At 38.2% G+C, this 17,034-nt stretch overlaps 2 protein-coding genes across 12 annotated transcripts in view; one reads left to right on the top strand and one right to left on the bottom strand.

Annotated features, from left to right (window-relative positions):
• BCL2L13 (BCL2 like 13) overlaps positions 1-10,390 on the top strand; it is a 123,357-nt gene extending 112,967 nt beyond the window's left edge. For all 5 annotated transcript variants that reach the window (XM_077169558.1, XM_077169555.1, XM_077169556.1 and 2 more), the window contains one exon: positions 4,079-10,390. In XM_077169558.1, coding sequence (XP_077025673.1) covers positions 4,079-4,885 — 807 coding nt within the window. In that variant the 3' untranslated portion in view covers positions 4,886-10,390. The remainder of the gene's footprint in view (positions 1-4,078) is intronic.
• A 1,101-nt stretch (positions 10,391-11,491) lies between these two features.
• Positions 11,492-17,034, bottom strand: part of BID (BH3 interacting domain death agonist) — a 98,670-nt gene continuing 93,127 nt past the window's right edge. For all 7 annotated transcript variants that reach the window (XM_077169563.1, XM_077169568.1, XM_077169564.1 and 4 more), the window contains one exon: positions 11,492-12,900. In XM_077169563.1, coding sequence (XP_077025678.1) covers positions 12,889-12,900 — 12 coding nt within the window. In that variant the 3' untranslated portion in view covers positions 11,492-12,888. The remainder of the gene's footprint in view (positions 12,901-17,034) is intronic.

Here is a 17,034-nt window from a genome sequence, read left to right as displayed (position 1 = left end):
ACCTAAATAACACAGTTCCTGACAATAAGAAGTAACTACTTCAGGAATAGGAGAAATCCTGTATGACTCCCAAGTTTGTGGCTTAGCTGACTGGTGAAATGGTGCTTTTCTTCTCCAGATTGGACTGTAGGGGTGAGGAGCTAGTCAGGAATCTTTTACAATAATTCTGGTGCAAGATAGTGCTAGTTTATATTAGAATAATAGGAAATATTGAGAGAAGGGGAGGGAAATATATTTAGATATGTTAAGATACATTTAGGAATAAATCCATTGAGATAATTTAGGGCTTAGTGATTAGATAAGAGAAAATGGAAGATGATGAGTTGGATGCTGTCTAAAATAAAAAATTATTAAGTATGGGATAAGACAGAGAAATAATGTAGAAGTCATATTTGTAGTTTATATTCTCTGGTAGGAGAAGCATTATCTTCTAGCTATCGATAATCAATGAGCTGTGCCATTGATGAGTATACAATCCTTATGTGCTACATTTGGTTGTGAAGACACTCTTTGTTAGCATTCATAGTTGATGATAGTCCCAGAAATGTTGAGTGATTTTATATTATCATTATACTAATGAAAATGAGAGTTGAAATGAGATGGAATTCTGTAAGATTATAGTTGTGATATCATATGGGGTTTAAAACCTCAAAAAGGAATCCATTTGAGGAATGGTGCTATTGGCAAAGATCTTCTAAAAAATAATTTTTAAAAAAATGGAATTATTAAGTAGCATGTGTTCCTGGCCACTCAAAATTAATTTTCAAGACATCCTTATTTACCCCCATATTTCCTCTGGGCTCAAACTGAATTATAAGCAACCTCTCCCCATCCTCCAAAACAATTGGCTATCTTAATATCCAACTGTATAGCAGTCTTGTTTAAGAAGAAAAGATAAAACTGTTAAAATTCAGTAATAAGAAAACCAAAATGCCCAATTAAAAAAATGTGCAAAAGATTTGAATATACATTTCCCCAAAGACATACAAATTGCCAATAAGCACATGAAAAGATTTTCAACATCATTAGTCATTAGGGAAGTGCCACTTTATGCTCACTAGGATGAAAATAAAAAATTTTTTTAATGGATAGTAACAAGTGTTGGCGAGGACTTGGAGAAATTGGAACCTTCATACATTGTTGATCAGAAAGTAAAATGCTGTATTTGCTTTGGAAAACAGCTTGTTAGTTCCTCAATAATTTAAACAGAATTACCATATGACTCAGCCATTGTACTCCTAGGAACATACCTCTGTAAATTAAAAACTTGTGCATGAATATTCATAGCAACATTCATGATACTGAACATGTGGAAATAATGCAAATGTCCATTAATGGATGAATGGATAAACAAGATGTGGTACAGCCATACAGTGGAATATTATTCAGCTATAAAAAGAAACGAAGTGCTGATATATCCTACAACATGGGTGAATCCTAAAGACATTATGCTAAATGTTAAGCCCGACACAAAAGGCCATATATGGTATGATTCCATTTATATGAACTGTCCAGCATAGACAAATCCAAAGACAGACAGTAAATTAGAGGTTTTCAGGGAATGGGGAAGCAAGGAATTGGGAGTGACTACAAAAGGACAGGAGATTTCTTTTTGGGGTTGATGGAAATGTTCTGGTATTAAATAGTGGTGATAACTGCAGAATACTGTATCATATACTTTAAAATAGTGAGTGTTATTTTATTTGAATTATATTTCATTGCAAATTAAAAAATGAAAAAAGACACTGATTTGTAATAGTCTATCCACATATCTCATCCAAGAGTCTTGTGCAAAAGAAATTCAGGAAATTCTCTTCAAGTGACTTCTGTTAGTGAAATTATTTCACAATTAGTGATGAGATTGTTGAACATCCACTATCTCAAATTCCCAGGAGGAAGCAGAACCTCATTTATATTTACATTCTTTTAGAAAAAATTGAGAATACATGTATTTTACAAATTCATGATCATTGTAAAAAAATTCAGTTTTCTTGTAATCCTGCTCTTTAGCAATAATCTCTAGAGATGTTTGGTGTACATTTTTCTAAACAATGCTAAGAATAATAGTACTATTTATTGATTGCTTACTTACACGGTAGTATGCTAAGAACTATAAAAACATTATCTGATTTTTTAACAATCAATGAAAAAATTAAGGTTTGAAAGCCCTAGTGCCTAAAACAGCACCTGATATACAATAGGCACATAGTGGGTCCTGTTTAAGTTGTTACGCATAGAGATGAAGACCTGCACTATCGGTCTTTATTGCTTTTGTTTAGACTCTTGCTAAAGAAGGAAGCAAGAGTTTCCCCTCATTTCTGGTATCTCTGTTCTAATCTGTTCTGGCTTGGCTATCAGAGTAATTTTTTTTAACTTTTTTTTTATTGTGAAAAATAGCATATATACAAAAAAATCAATAAATTTCCAAGTACATTTTAACAAGTAGTTATACAACAGATTTTGGAGGTTTGGTATGGGTTACAGTGCCATGATTTTTCATTTTTTCTTCTGGCTGCTCCAAGACACTAGAGACCAAAGGGAATATCAATATATTGATTCAGCAGTCAAATTCATTTGTTAAATTCTATCTTGTCTGTTATACTCTTCCTTCTTTTTCTGTTTGTGTGAAAAATAACATATATACAAAAAAGCAATAAATTTCAAAGTACATTGCAACAATTAGTTGAAGAACAGATTTCACAGTTTGGTATGGGTTACAATTCCACAATTTTAGGTTTTATTTCTAGCTGCTCTAAGGTACTGGAGACTAAAAGAAATATCTATATACTGATTCAGCACTCATACTCATTTGTTAAGCCTGTTCTTCTCTAATTCTACAATCACTTTGATCTTTCTTTCACTTAGGGGTATTTGGGCTATGGCCATTCTAACTTTTTCATGGTGGAAGGAGCTGTTGATAATATGGGATAGGGGGATGGATCTAGTTGATGTTCTGGAAGGGCTGGCCCCTCTGCCTTTCAAGACTTACCTGGTCCAGGGACCGATCTGGAGGTTGTAAGTTTGGAAAGTTACCCTGGTGCATGGAACCTTTGTAGAATCTCATTATATGCCCTAGGTATTCTTCAAGATTGGCAGGAATGGTTTTGGTTGGGGTTTGGCAAGTTATGACAGGTAGCAGTGTCTAACTGAAGCTCGTGAAAGAGTGACCTTTCAGAGTAGCCTCTCGACTCTGTTTGAACTGTCGTAGCCACTGATACCTTATTTATTACACTTCCTACCCCCCTTTTGGTCAAGATGGCATTGGTGATCCCACGGTGCCAAAGCCAGGCTCATCCCTGGGTATCTGCGTAATTTTAAAGTATAGGCCTCACTGATTGTCATTTGGGAGCTCAGAGACTTCAGTGACTAACAGTGCCTGTTGTATGAAGTCCATAATTCTTAGCTCTCTATCATTCAGGTTCCTTCACAGTCCTATCCTAATGGAATTGTCTCTTCTTCTTTGTGTACACTCTGTAGGAACTGAACTGGGTTCACATGCTGTCCTCCTTTTTATATCTATGTGCCTTTACTGTTAGTGTCCTCTACCTGGCTTCACCTGTCAAAATATTAGCCTTTCTTCAGATGTCCTCCATGAAGCTTTCTGTGGTCTCCCTGCCCTCCCTAACTGCCACCAAAAAAGTCATTTTCCCATCTGAACTCTTAGTAGCATATTGACTATGGCATAGCATTTGAGATAATGCTATTTTTGTACTCTACTAAATAATAAATTACTTGAGAGCAAGGTTCTTGTCTTTGTTTTCTCTGTTGTTTTGCAATTATTGCATGGAATATATATATATATATGGGGGAGAGAATTAAATATCAGTTCAGATCAGTTGAGCAGTACAAGACTGTATTCTTGTTAAAAATTCTTCCTCTGCGTTGGCCTACCAATAAAAGTGCTCAATCCAGAAAACTGATGTAGGTTTAAACTCTGTATATATTTCTGAGTGTAGGAAAGAATCCCCATTCATCCCCAATTTACATGTCTTTTTATTTGTATTTACATTTTTAAATTTGTATTTACATAAATTTATATTTACCATTCTTTGTATTAACCCTCCTTTTCCTTTCCTAGGGCACTGTCTTTAACCTTGAATTGGAAGAGGAGGAATACCCTGCAATCATTGCAGAAGACAGTAATGACATCTATATCCTACCCAGTGACAACTCTGCACAAGTCAGTCCCCCAGAGTCTCCAACTGTGACCACTTCTTGGCAGTCAGAGAGCTTACCTGTCTCGCTGTCAGCCAGCCAAAGCTGGCACACAGAGAGCCTACCAGTGTCCCTTGGTCCTGAGTCCTGGCAGCAGATTGCAATGGATCCTGAAGAAGTCAAAAGCTTAGATAGCAATGGAGCTGGAGAGAAGAGTGAGAACAACTCTTCTAATTCTGACATTGTGCATGTGGAGAAAGAAGAAATACCCGAGGGCATGGAAGAGGCTGCTCAGCCTTCTGCAGTCCTGCTGACCAGTGAGTTGCCACAGGCACTCTCTGAAACCCCAGCTTCCTTGCTTCCACCTATCACTGCCACTTCTTTGCTGGATACAAGTGAACCTGACACAGAAACAGTTGCAGTTGAGAAAGCCAGCCCTGCCACATCTTTGTTTGTAGAACTTGATGAAGAAGAGATGAGAACAGCAAAAAGTGAACCTATTGAACTGGAAGAGGTGGTGGTCTCTGCACTGGAACCCACAAAACCACTGCTGAGCGAAGAAGAGATAAGTATAAGGAAAGAGAGTCTTAGGGAAGAGCCCTCCAGTGCTGGAGAAGAGAAAGCCCTCCCCCTGTCTGAGGGCAAGTCGGTTCTGCTGCTTGGAGGGGCTGCTGCTGTTGCCATCCTAGCAGTGGCAGTGGGTGTGGCATTGGCTCTGAGAAAGAAATAGCAGCTTTTTCAGAAGAGAGAAGATGAAGATGATCTAAGGTTTAGTGGTATTGACTGGAATTTGAACCACCAGTAGCTGACTGGACATTTGTAGAAAACTCTGGGATCATTGGGGACCTCTGCTTAAGTAGGGCAGTGGATTGATCCATTCAATAAGGCTTGAGGTAGAGGGAATTCCCATTTGTCTGATTGTAAGATCTGGGGGCTGGGCTCACACTAGAATCAGAATCTTAGGAGTAAAATACTCGCCCTTAAACAGGATTTCTCAACCTTGGCATTATTGACATTTTGAGCATTCTTTGTGGTAGAGGGTGCTCTGTGCATTGTAGGATGTTTAGCAGAGTCCCTGACCTCTACCAACTAGATGCCAGTAGCATATCCTCACCGTTGTGACCACAATAATGTCTCCAGACATTGCCAAATGTCCCCTGGGGAGTGAGGAGACCCCAAAGATGAGAACCATTGCTCTAAAGGCTTAGTTCAGGAGAATCTTGGATAGAAATTTCCAGGTAAGAGGGCTTAGCTGTGGGCTCCTTAGCTACTGGCTTTTCAGCTCTTCATCCCCTTGGAATTTCATCTTTTCTGATAAGCAGGCTGTGTTTTACAGCCACTCCTATTTGGCTCTTCTTCTTTTCCTCTCTTTCTGTCCTGTAGTGAGCCCTGCTCTCCCCTTTTATCTCAGCTGCCTCTCAGGTACGGCACTGCCCCTCTTCACCCCAGGTTCCTTCTAAGGTCCCACAGCATAGGGCTCACTCTGTACTTTTTGCTCAGATCCATCAAATCCCTGAAACTTCTGACAGCCACACCTTGTAAAAATGCTGCCTTTAGGAATCTTTTTTTAAAAAACTAAGTAAATATAAAATAAAATGACCTAGGGTTCCCTATGTATGAGTATAAGGGCATGTAACCCTGTCTTATTTAGAGGCAAGAGGATGGCCTACATTACCTTGAGGTCTCCTCCAACCCTTTTTGTCTATGGCTACTGTCCTCACCTTACAGTTACTTGCCAGCAGCATCTCTTGTTTTTGGAGGGTTGCCATCTAGGACCCTGGGCTGGTATGTTTTCCCCATATCTGGCCTTAGTCTCACTACTGGGCACCTGGCTCCTATGTGGATCTCTTGCCATATAGTAAGGAGTTTCATATTTGGGTTTACAAAACCAATTGAATCATAACTCTTAGTAAATATAGAAAGTCTCCTTAAAAGCACTGAAATAAAAACTGGGAAAGGAGGCTTCAATCTCAAGACAGAGGCTACCCTAAAGATTCTGGTTTGACTTCCAGAGTTCAAAGACAGAGGCGTCTTCACCCAAACTCTTCAAGGAGATAAACAAAAACAAACCCAACCAGTATATGCTAGTTGTGTCAGTATAATTTCCTTTCATCTGGCCTGATCCCATCCTGAAAGGAGGGGTGGAACTGTGTCCTTTTATGCCTGAGGATCACAGTGTCATTATATAGGACACATGCTTGATGCAAAAATTCATCTCAGATCTATCTTAGTAAATGTAACAAGTTACTTTTTAGATCCTGAAATTTGTAATAAAATTACTTTACCTACCCTGGTCACCAAACCTTGATGTTTTAAATGTGCTTTCTTTTTTTAAATGTTTAATTTTTTAAAATGGGATCTCCCAAAAGCAATACTATTTAGAAGTTGGTTAAGAGTGTGTTTGTATGTCTGTTACAACTTTATGATGCAGTGTAACTTTATGTTCTGAGAGTTAGTGTACCATTTTGGGAGTGATGTTTTTAAGGGTTTAGGTACACCCCAGTTAATAGGTAGAGAAGGAAAAAATTAGATTGTGAAATTTTTTTCTCCATGCATTCTGACAGCTGTGTTAGAGTACTCTGTATTTTAATTGCTTTTTGTGTTTGCATAGGTCAAAAGCAGAGAAAACTGGTGAGTTATCTCGATTCTTTTTTTTTCCCTTTTATACTAAAATATTTTCCTTCCAGTGTTGAACACTTTTAACCCCTGGATCCTCAAACCCATTCATTGGCAGTACTGATCAGGTTCATTTCTGAGCTGCTGAAAGGAGATCTGAAGCTTAGGATATTTGGGTCTGGGATCTTCACAGAAAGAAAGAAGCAGTGTGATATCGATGACACTGCTGGCTGCTTTTTCCCCCATCTGTTAAACGTTAACCCAGAGTATTTTGATCAGTCATATTATTCCGGGTAATGGTAAATAGAAATTTTTTTATGTTGGCATTCTCTAGATAGAATCTTCTTGGTTCTTGAGTAGTAGGATGATACTGTTCTCATTCTTTCTCCACATCATTATCCTCTGCCAATGGCAGTGGTGGGAAATGGCCCTAACGAGGACTGCAGCTTACAGCAGCTCCTGTTTTTTGCTAGTATATATTTTCAAATTATCTTCAAACTCCACCTCTTTTGATTGGGGGCTGGTAGTAGGAAGCTATTTCTTTTCTCCCCACTCCCCCCGCGCCCATCACTTACATAACATCTAAATCTAAGGTAAAGGGAAGATTCAGAATAAGTTCAATTTGTTTAATGGAACTCAAATGGCAGAATTAAGAATCTCATCCTATCATTCCTCATTCTTTGCACTATTGAGGAAAAGTTAGAAGTCCTCTGGAACTCTTCTTAATTGTTCAAACTCTTAATTGTTCTGTTGAGTGTATTGATTTCTGGTCACTTGGTAAAAAGCCAGAGGTTTCTAGAGAAAAACACCAGAAATAGAGAATGCCGATTTATCCTTTCTGTTCTAAAGTTAATTCTGGACCCACAGAAATCAGTACCTACAGTGTGCCTTAGCAGTGCTCTTGTGACCATCATTGCCTTCTGAAGACCTTTCTAGATAAATGAATGCAACTGTTGACCATCTGGTTCCCTCATGTCCCACCCAGAGGCATCCTTGATATCTCCTTTCCCATATTTCTGCCCCATCCTTATGTCAGTTGCACCCACTGCCTAGATTTGTCCTAGGGGAATAAACAGTGAGCCAGCAACATGGTTTCTTCATTCATAGCCAACATGAATTTCCTGTGGAGATTAATTTCCTCAGCCTTTGTACCAGTTTCCTCTGCCAATTCAAAAAGTAGTATCTGCTCCTTGTCTTTTCCCCCCTAAAGGCAGGACCTGTGGACAAATGTCATACTCATAAAATTTCTTGAATTATTCAGAGATGTTTTCTAGAAATGAAAGGTATTAAGGGTAAGACTTTTATTTCATTCTCTTTCCTTTTAGTTTCTCGTGTCCATTCAGACAGATCTCTCTCAAAGAACTTTATCCCGTTCATCAAAAGGATTAGTAGCCTGTCTGATCACTTAGAGAATTTATAGCCTCTGGACTAATTCACCCACACCATTATCTCATTTAAAAACTCACCAACACACTTGAGGCCAGAAAAATATTTGCACTTCCTCACAGGAACAAGATCTCACATTAGCATTGAAAACCTCCTATTGTGCCATTCATTACTGAGAAGGTTCTATTGAGATTGGTCTGAATTTAGGGGGCACATTTTTTCCATATTAGGATATCCTTTTCCTAAGACTTTTTCATGAGTATATTTTTAGTACATATTAGTTGAGCACTTACAATATACCAGGGATTGTTTTAATGCTCTCATATGTCTTATTTCACCTTCACAGTTCTGATTGCTATTGATATTCCTTTTATTCCCTTTTTGTAGATTGAGGAACCCTAATCAGAGTTTAGTAATTTTTCAGTCTTCCAGCATATGAAAGGCAAGCTAATTACTTAAGTATTTCTGACTCCAAGTCTAGCGTTTTCCAGATTTTACCAGACTTTTGGTGATCCTGCAAAGCATTATTGGCAGGCTCTCTGCAAACAGATGTGCCATTGCAAACAGGTATGCCACTCACAAGGGCAACCTGTGAAGGGCAAGTGGGTGTGGTCGGATGGCCTGTGCACCACTGTCCACAATCAGTGCCCTGGTATGGTGCAGCGCCACTGGCAACAATAGGACCCTTCTCCAGTTTGAAGCAAGGCTCCAGAGATGGCTGGTGAAAGTTAGTGAGCATGTCAGCCAACCAGGGAGTGGGCTGTTCCCAACTTCTGGTTGTACCAGGTGTTCTCATTTGACATTGAATGAGAGATGTCTTACGATTCATGAGTTAGCTGTCCCTGGTATAGATCTTTCCTTTGCTTTCTTGGTTAGTGTGTTAAGTGTTTTTGCTTGTAGGCAGGATTAAGTAGCCTGACAGGTTTATCACCAAGTGCTAAGTGAGGCAGCACCATGACACTTCCCTTTTCTCTCTTCTTTTCTTCCTAGTTTCTTCCCTCTGCTCCCTCTCCCGGGCCTGTGCTTTGGGTAGGGATGTAGGGTGGAGTGGGGCTATTTCTAGGCATGACTTGACACTCAGGTCCCTGATTTAGTCAGGAGGGTTGACCAGGCACAGCCAAGGCACAACTGGCTCAATAGCAACTCCCAATACAGGCGTGGGGGGGTGGGGATGGGGTAAAGTTAATAGGAGCTTAAGCTATAGATTACCAACTCCTTGAAATTCAGTCACTATTCGGTAGCTACCTCACAAAGAAAGCTCCATGGAGAGTTGCAAACTGTTTTGATAATAAAATGGTAACATATGTCTTCCCTTTTCTTTATACAGACAGTTTAACTTCAGCCTCACTTGCCATGTGTAGTGAATTAAAAGCCATCAGGGTCCTTCATGTTTGTTTACACTACAAAAGAGCCCTAGCTGGGCAGCTGCTGCAGAGTAAGCTCAGGTTGGGATTGTTCTCAGGGATATTTGCAAAGATTTGTAATAAGTTAAAAAGTAGCTGCAGGTCCAGGTGATTCTTACACTGTTTTCACCCAAAATTTGTAACGATCTACTTATTTCAGTGTTCTTTGCACCACTGGAAGAAATTGGTTAATTAATGTACTATTTAGAACAAGTTTTAACATTTTAAGATTACTAGTTTATACTGCCTTCCCCAGAAATAAAGGAAGTTAAAGCACCATTAGTCTCCATACAGTCCAGAATAATTCATTGGTTCCTGATTTCTGTAATTTAATTCACTTTCTGATTTCTAGCAAGAGAATTCTATAGATTGTTCCTTGGCTAGCAGTAAAGGAAAAGAGAGAAATTTTTCCTAGACTTGTATTTTTCCTGCTATCATAGTCTTCCATTTCTTAATTCCTTTGGATTAAAAGTGCCTCTTCTTACCTAACCTCTTCATAGACTGAGTTCAGTTTATTGACTCATTCTCTTACCTCCCCCCCAAATATTGGAATTAAATGGTAATTTTGGTAATTGATAAGCATTTCACTTAAGCAGCATGTTTCCTTTTTCTGTATGAAATACCATTAGACCCTGTTACAGCTCTGATTTGTTGAATTTATCATTGTGCATTACTCCAGCGCCTTTTTTTCCCTTCTAGTGCCTGCCTTTTGGCCAATTATTCATCAGGGGAAAGGAACATAGAAGGAACAAAATTCAAATCTATGAACCATGCTTTCTGTGTTGGGGAGAATGCTTTGGAGGGTACAATATAATGCAATTTGAAGATAATCCATGGATTCATTTTTTTATTTATATGGAGGGATCGTCTCAGATAATCAGTCTTGTACTCTTCAAAGTTCATGTCTGTTTGGTTTGACTTCAGGTTCAGAAAACATGTCATAACATCCAGAGGATATATTCTAGTTCCCAGTCAGCACAGCTAATGAAGTTGTTGGAGAAAACAACAAATCTTTAACCCAGGAATTTCCATGCTTAAAGAATTCAAATATTAAAAAAACAAAAACAGAATGAAAAGCACATTCTCTGAATCTGACAGTCTTGTTTATAGCCACAAGAATTATATTACCAGTGCGAAATCCACCAACTTCCAGGATAAGCCTGAGTCACCATGGTTGGGATGTGCTCAAGAGCGGAACATACGTTTTTGCTACAATCCTTTTACAATGTTGTTTTGGGGAAAAAGGGTGACAATCTCGCTTAAGGACTGAGAAGGTATTTTAGACTTGATCTGGGAAATTATAAACTAAAATCTATATAAACTGCATTAAAACAGTGGCCTACTGTATTCATCTAAACAAAATGCTGGAAAGTAAAGATGCTGTGAAAGATTAAAGGTACTATGAGATAGTCTGGGATTATTTGCTGTTTCAGAACTCTTTTCTCTTTCATCAATTTAGAATTGACTGCTTGTATTTATTTTTTGATTTCATTTATTTGGGGGGGGGGTACAGGGCCAGGAATCAAACCTGGGTCTCCTGCACAGCAGGTGAGCATTCTACCACCAAACCACCTGTGCACCGAGAGTGCTTGTATTTAAATTGTTCCTTTGTGGAAGAAATAGATTCCGCTAGTGAGAATTTGTACTGACTATTGTATGTAATGCATGAGCTGTATGTATGTATGTGTGATTCAGTTTGTTTCCATTGTGATAGTAATCATTTTTTTTAATTCAGTTCAAAATATACACTGTAATAGCATTACTGGAAGATTTATTTCAAAAAGACCTTCATAGTGCACAGCAATGTATCTAATTCGCTTTTAGAATGTTTAATCTATTGCAGATTGAGCCCCTAGCATGGTGTACATTTAATGCAGAATGATGTAGAGTTGTTTCTCTTTGATGAATTTAATGCTCAAGGAACAGAGAAGTTTTTTTGGTAATAGTAAATGATTTATTGGTACTGTCATTATTCTTGTTTCTATGTTTCCCCAAAGCATCATGTTCACAGTAAGAAGAGCTGCACCTGGAGCATCGTTGGAGCAAAAGGGTAGTGTGGACGATGGACCCAGCATCCACTGTCATGCTTGTAAACTGCATCCTAGGAAACAGCTGACAGCCGGCAACACACCAGTGTTACGTTATTTCTAAACCTAGAGCTTGCATCTGTTCGTTTTGTTGCCACTGAAGTGATCTTCCTTTTGCTATTACCTGTATTCTGTGGCCCTAGAGAAGGCAACCAGCTCAAACTGCTGAATTCTAAAAAGTTTAACTGCTCTTTCATCTTATCAGCCTAGAAACCTGTTTTCACCATGTGTGGCTTCTTAGGCCTGGATGAGCTGAGAGATATGACTGGAAATTGAAAACAGAAGACTAATAAGTCACCTTACAGGGTATAGGCAGTAACTTCAGGTATCCCCAACAGCTTAAAACTCTTATCAGTGTATTCTACTTCTTACAAATGAAAAGTACATTTAGTCACCTGATTTTGGAAATAATGGTTGACATGGGCCCTGAAATCACCTTCACCCTTTTCAATTGCCTGTGGTTCTTCCTGACTCAGATAAAAGGGAATCAAGTTGAAAAAAATCAGACCTGTATATTTTGAGGCCTGATTTTTCTGTTATTTGAGCACGGCAGCTTAGCCCAGAATTTTTAATGCATTTGGTTTTTAAAAAAGATCACTTCCTTAGTATTAAGGTGTTTCCTCTATTTTCAGTGGAATTTCTCATTTGTAAGTATTTGTGCATTTCTTCTCCAGTCCTTGGCTCTCTTCAAATAGGATATTGCTGGCTGTAAGACAGTGCATCAGACTGCACTTTAAACAGTAAAGATTTTTTTAAAAAGAAAAAACATTAATATGTTTTTGCCTTCTGCCTTACAACCTGTTTTTTGTTTTGTTTTGTTTTGCTTTGCATGGGCAGGCACTGGGAATCTAACCTGAGTTTCTGGTACGGCAGGTGAGAACTCTGCCTGCTGAGCCACTGTGGCCCACCCCTCACAACCTGTTTTTAAATTGAATTTGTAAGTGGAAACCTATGCAGCTGAAATAAGATAAAGGCACAATGTGTAGATAGATTTGGGAGATGGGATGAAACCCATTCAAATATGTGCAGGTTATTTTCTTTCAAGTATATTAATGTTAGAAATTTCTATATGGGTTACCAGCTTTCAAAATTTTTTAAACTATTGAGAAATAAATAGCTATAATCTACTGCCTATCTTTAAGAACTTTCTGTAAGTGAGCGTGGCTTCATCTCCATCAGAGGCAGCTTTCCGGCTGTCACCACATCAAGTTTTAACCAGTCACGTGTTTGTAGTCATCCATTTATTCCCTCTCCTAGAGCAAGAAAGGAGAAAAAGCTAGAATTAGCCAGTCTAATTAACAGATCAGTATTTGGTATGTAAGAACTCTACTGCCATAGTCAATAGAAGTGAATCTACAGTTTGTGCAAACCACATTCTTTGGAGCCTGCGATCCTTATGTCACTGCATCTAACCTTTTCGCCACATGGGGGCGACTGTAAACGGTGGCTTTCAGGGTGCTGCGACCTGGCTATTTACATCTACTGATCACTTAAGATGCAATAAGGAGGCATCTTGGCAGGTCAGAAGGAATTGAGACTTTTCAGCCCCTCAGTATCTGGTGAACTGCCAATACAGATCTCTGCTGATATCCTGCCCAACTGCTCCCCCTTTAGAAGGCTTTTGGGAACGCTGTCCAAGAACTCATTCAGGCCTCACCTCTTCCAAAAACTCTGCATGGTTTAACACCTGAATAAGATTTATATTCATTTTCCTATTCTAAAATACCGGTATGACTGAAGGCCATAGCAGACAGACAGTAAATACTAAGGAAACATTAAGAGGCTAGCTGTTTTCTTTAAAACAAAGCCCGAGTAATGCTATGGACCTGTTATTCAAGCCTAAACATTCACTAATGTTTCCAAATTCACAGATAAGTGGCAGCCACTAAACTTTATTTGGGACTATGAAACAAGCTTAAATATTGTGCAGCCTGTCTTCTGGGACAGTACCGTGAAGAACTGTGACTTTTAATATACTCTTTATGGGATGGACTATTCTGGGGAAGGTTTTAGGCAATCTCCCCAAGGCCCTTCTTCTGACTATTCCTTTTGGTCTCTCTCCATTATCCTTGGCAAGCATGTTTTCAAAAGTTGAAGTTATATTTATTTTTGCTAGAAGATAAAGCTGAGAACAGACTAAGGAAGCTCAGGTCAGGTCCTCAGCCATTTTCACATTCTAAGTGTCCATACCACACATTATTATGATTTTGTTAGTACTATTAAGTCTTCATCTCCCCTCTCATATAAGAATGAATTAAAAATAAAGTCAGTTCAAGATGGTGGCATGACAACAGAACAAGCAAACTCACTGCCCTCCCCCGTCTATGTGGGACATGACTCCTGGGGGGTTGGACCTTCCTGGCAACATGGGACAGAAATCCTAGAATGAGCTGGGATTCAGCATCAAGGGATTGAGAAAACCCTCTAGACCAAAAGGGAGAAGAGAGAAATGAGACAAAATAAAGTGCAATGGCTGGGAGATTTCAAACAGAGTAGAGAGGTTATCCTGGAGGTTATTCTTATGCATTATATAAATATCACCTTTTTAGTTAAGGTATATTGGAGAGGCTGGAGGGAAGTGCCTGAAAATGTAGGGCTGTGTTCCAGTAGCCATGTTTCTTGAAGATGATTGTATAATAATAATAGCTTTTGCAATATGACTGTGATTGTATAAACCTTGTGTCTGATATCCATGGTATGGACAGATGAGTGAAACATGGAATAAAAATAAATAATAGGGGGAACAAATGTTAAAATAAATTTAGTAGATTGGAATGCTAGTGATCAATGAAAGGGAGGGATGAGGGGTATAGAAAAAAAAAATAGGGGAAACAAAAGCTAAAATATATTGGGTAGATGGAAATCCTAGCAATCAATGAGAGGGAGGGGTAAGGGGTATAGTATGTATGAGTTTTTTTTTTTTATTTCTTTTTCTGAATTGATGTAAATGTTTTAAGAAATGATCATGGTGATGAATATACAACTATGTGATGATATTGTGGGTTACTGATTATATACCAAGAATGGAATGATCATATAGTAAGAATGTTCGTTTTTGTATGTTATGTTTAAAAAAAATTTTTAATTAATAAAAAAAAAAGATGGTGGCATGAGAGTCTTCAGAGCTCTGTCCACCCACAAAAGCTCTGCACAACCAAAAGAACTGACAGAATAATTTTTTTTTCTGTTTTCATTTTCTTTTTCTGTTGTCTTTTTTTTTTCTGAATTGATGCAAATGTTCTAAGAAATGATCATGATGATGAATATGCAACTATGTGAGGATATTGTGAATTACTGATTATATATGTAGAACAGAGCGATCATATGTTAAGAATGTTTGTTTCTTGTCATTTTTTTTTTAATTTTAAAAAAATTCAGAAAAAGAAAACTGACAGAAGGAGAAAACAGCCTCAGAAAAGAGATGGACTATAGTAACAAGATGAACACTGAATCACGAAAAAGGTTACTTAAAAGCAGTAGGATTTTGTGATACACTGGCTGTTCCCTCCCTGACCTCTTACTGGCTCAGCACAGAGTCAGCCCTGGTTCTGACTGTGAAGGGAGCAAAGTACCCCTTGTGCACATACTGGGAAGATGTAAGTATATCTGGCCTAATCTGTTTAATAGTGGTCCTAAGTGATTTGCCATCCCAGAACTTGCCTTGCCCGTAGAAGGCAGCTCACCAAGCTCTCCTACAAAATACAGTGGGAGAGCAGACAGATTGAGCTGCTGGGGCAAGGGATTGCTGGTTGTGTAACATTTGGAACTGTGTAACTAGGGGAATTCTTATAGCCATTTATTCATGCCCAAGAAAAGATGCATGCATAGGTAGGATCACAGCAGCCCCTATACTTTGGCCTGGAGCTATTCCCTAAACAGTGTATGGATAAGCCCTGAAGGCCAGCACTTGCACTTATCCACAAAGACTGGATAGGCATTTTCTTTTTTTTCCCCTTCATTTCTGTTTGTTAGCTCCTGGGAATTGAGGAAAACTCAGCCATAATAATAGCTAGACACAAGCTAAAGGAACAGAATCCAGTCTAAATTCCAGTAATTAGCTATCAAAATAAAAAATGACCAGGTTTAAAAAAGGTTACAAAACATGCAAAGAAACAGGACACAATGGCTCAGGCAAAGGAGGAGAGTAAAACATTAGAAATCATCAATGAGGAGGACCAGATCTGGGACATTACAGACAAAATTTTTTTTAAATGGTCCTAAATATGTTGAAAGAGATAAAGGATGGAGAGGCTGGAGGGAATTGCCTGAAAATGTAGTGCTCTGTTCCAGTAGCCATGTTTCCTGATGATGATTGAACAATGATATAGCTTTCACAATAAGACTCTGTGAATGTGAAAACCTTATGTCTGATGCTCCATTTAGCTACTATATCAACAGAAGAGTAGAACATATGGAATAAAAATAAATAATAGGGGGAACAGATGTTAAAATAAATTCAGTTTGAAATAGTGGTAGGTGAAGGCAAGGGGTAAGGGGTATGGTACATATAGTTTTTTTTTTTCTCTCTATTATCGTTTTCTTTTTCTGTTGTCTTTTTATTTCTTTTTCTAAATTGATGCAAATGTACTAAGAAATGATGAATATGCAACTATGTGATGATATTAAGAATTACTGATTGTATATGTAGAATGGAATGATTTCTAAATGTTTTGTTAATTTTTTTAATAAAAAAAGAGATAAAGGAAAACATGGACAAAGAACTAAAGAAAATCAGGGAAATGACAGATGAACACATAGGCCCAAGTTACAGCATTTTATAATCAAACTGTTGAATGCTGAAAATAGAGAATTCTGTAAGGTGCAGAGAGAAGGAACATGTCACATACAAGCCAGCCTTAATAAAATAAGTACCAGTTTCTCATCTGAAACCATGGAGACAAAAAACAGTAAGAAGATATATTAATAAGTACTGAAAGCAAAAAATTGCCAACCAAAAATTCTATATCCAGCATAAACGCCTTTCAAAAATGAGGGAGAGCTTAAGATATACCCAGATAAATAAAAGCTGAGGGAGTTCATCACTAAACGCTGAACAGATTTCTGCAGGTTGAAAGGAAAGGACAATATATGGAAACCACGTGAAAAAATAAAGATGTCTAATAAGCAAAACAACATGGATAAATATAAAAAGCTCAACTGTATTTTGGATTATAGTTCCAATTTTTACTTCCTACATTATCTAAAAGACAAATGCATAAAAGAGTAATGAGAGAGACTTCTGGGAGAAGGGCAGAATAGGGAGTTGCAGGGCTCACTCCTCTTCCAAAATCAGCTAGTAGACAGGCATAAACTGAAACAAGTGTTCTGGAGCTCTGGAGAGCAGGGGAATACTGCACAGCATCCAGGGAATAGCAGAACGAAGATAC

This window comes from Tamandua tetradactyla, chromosome 7 (assembly GCF_023851605.1).
Source record: "Tamandua tetradactyla isolate mTamTet1 chromosome 7, mTamTet1.pri, whole genome shotgun sequence".
Classification (NCBI taxonomy): Eukaryota; Metazoa; Chordata; class Mammalia; order Pilosa; family Myrmecophagidae; genus Tamandua; species Tamandua tetradactyla.
This window is presented reverse-complemented; position numbering and strand designations above follow the sequence as displayed.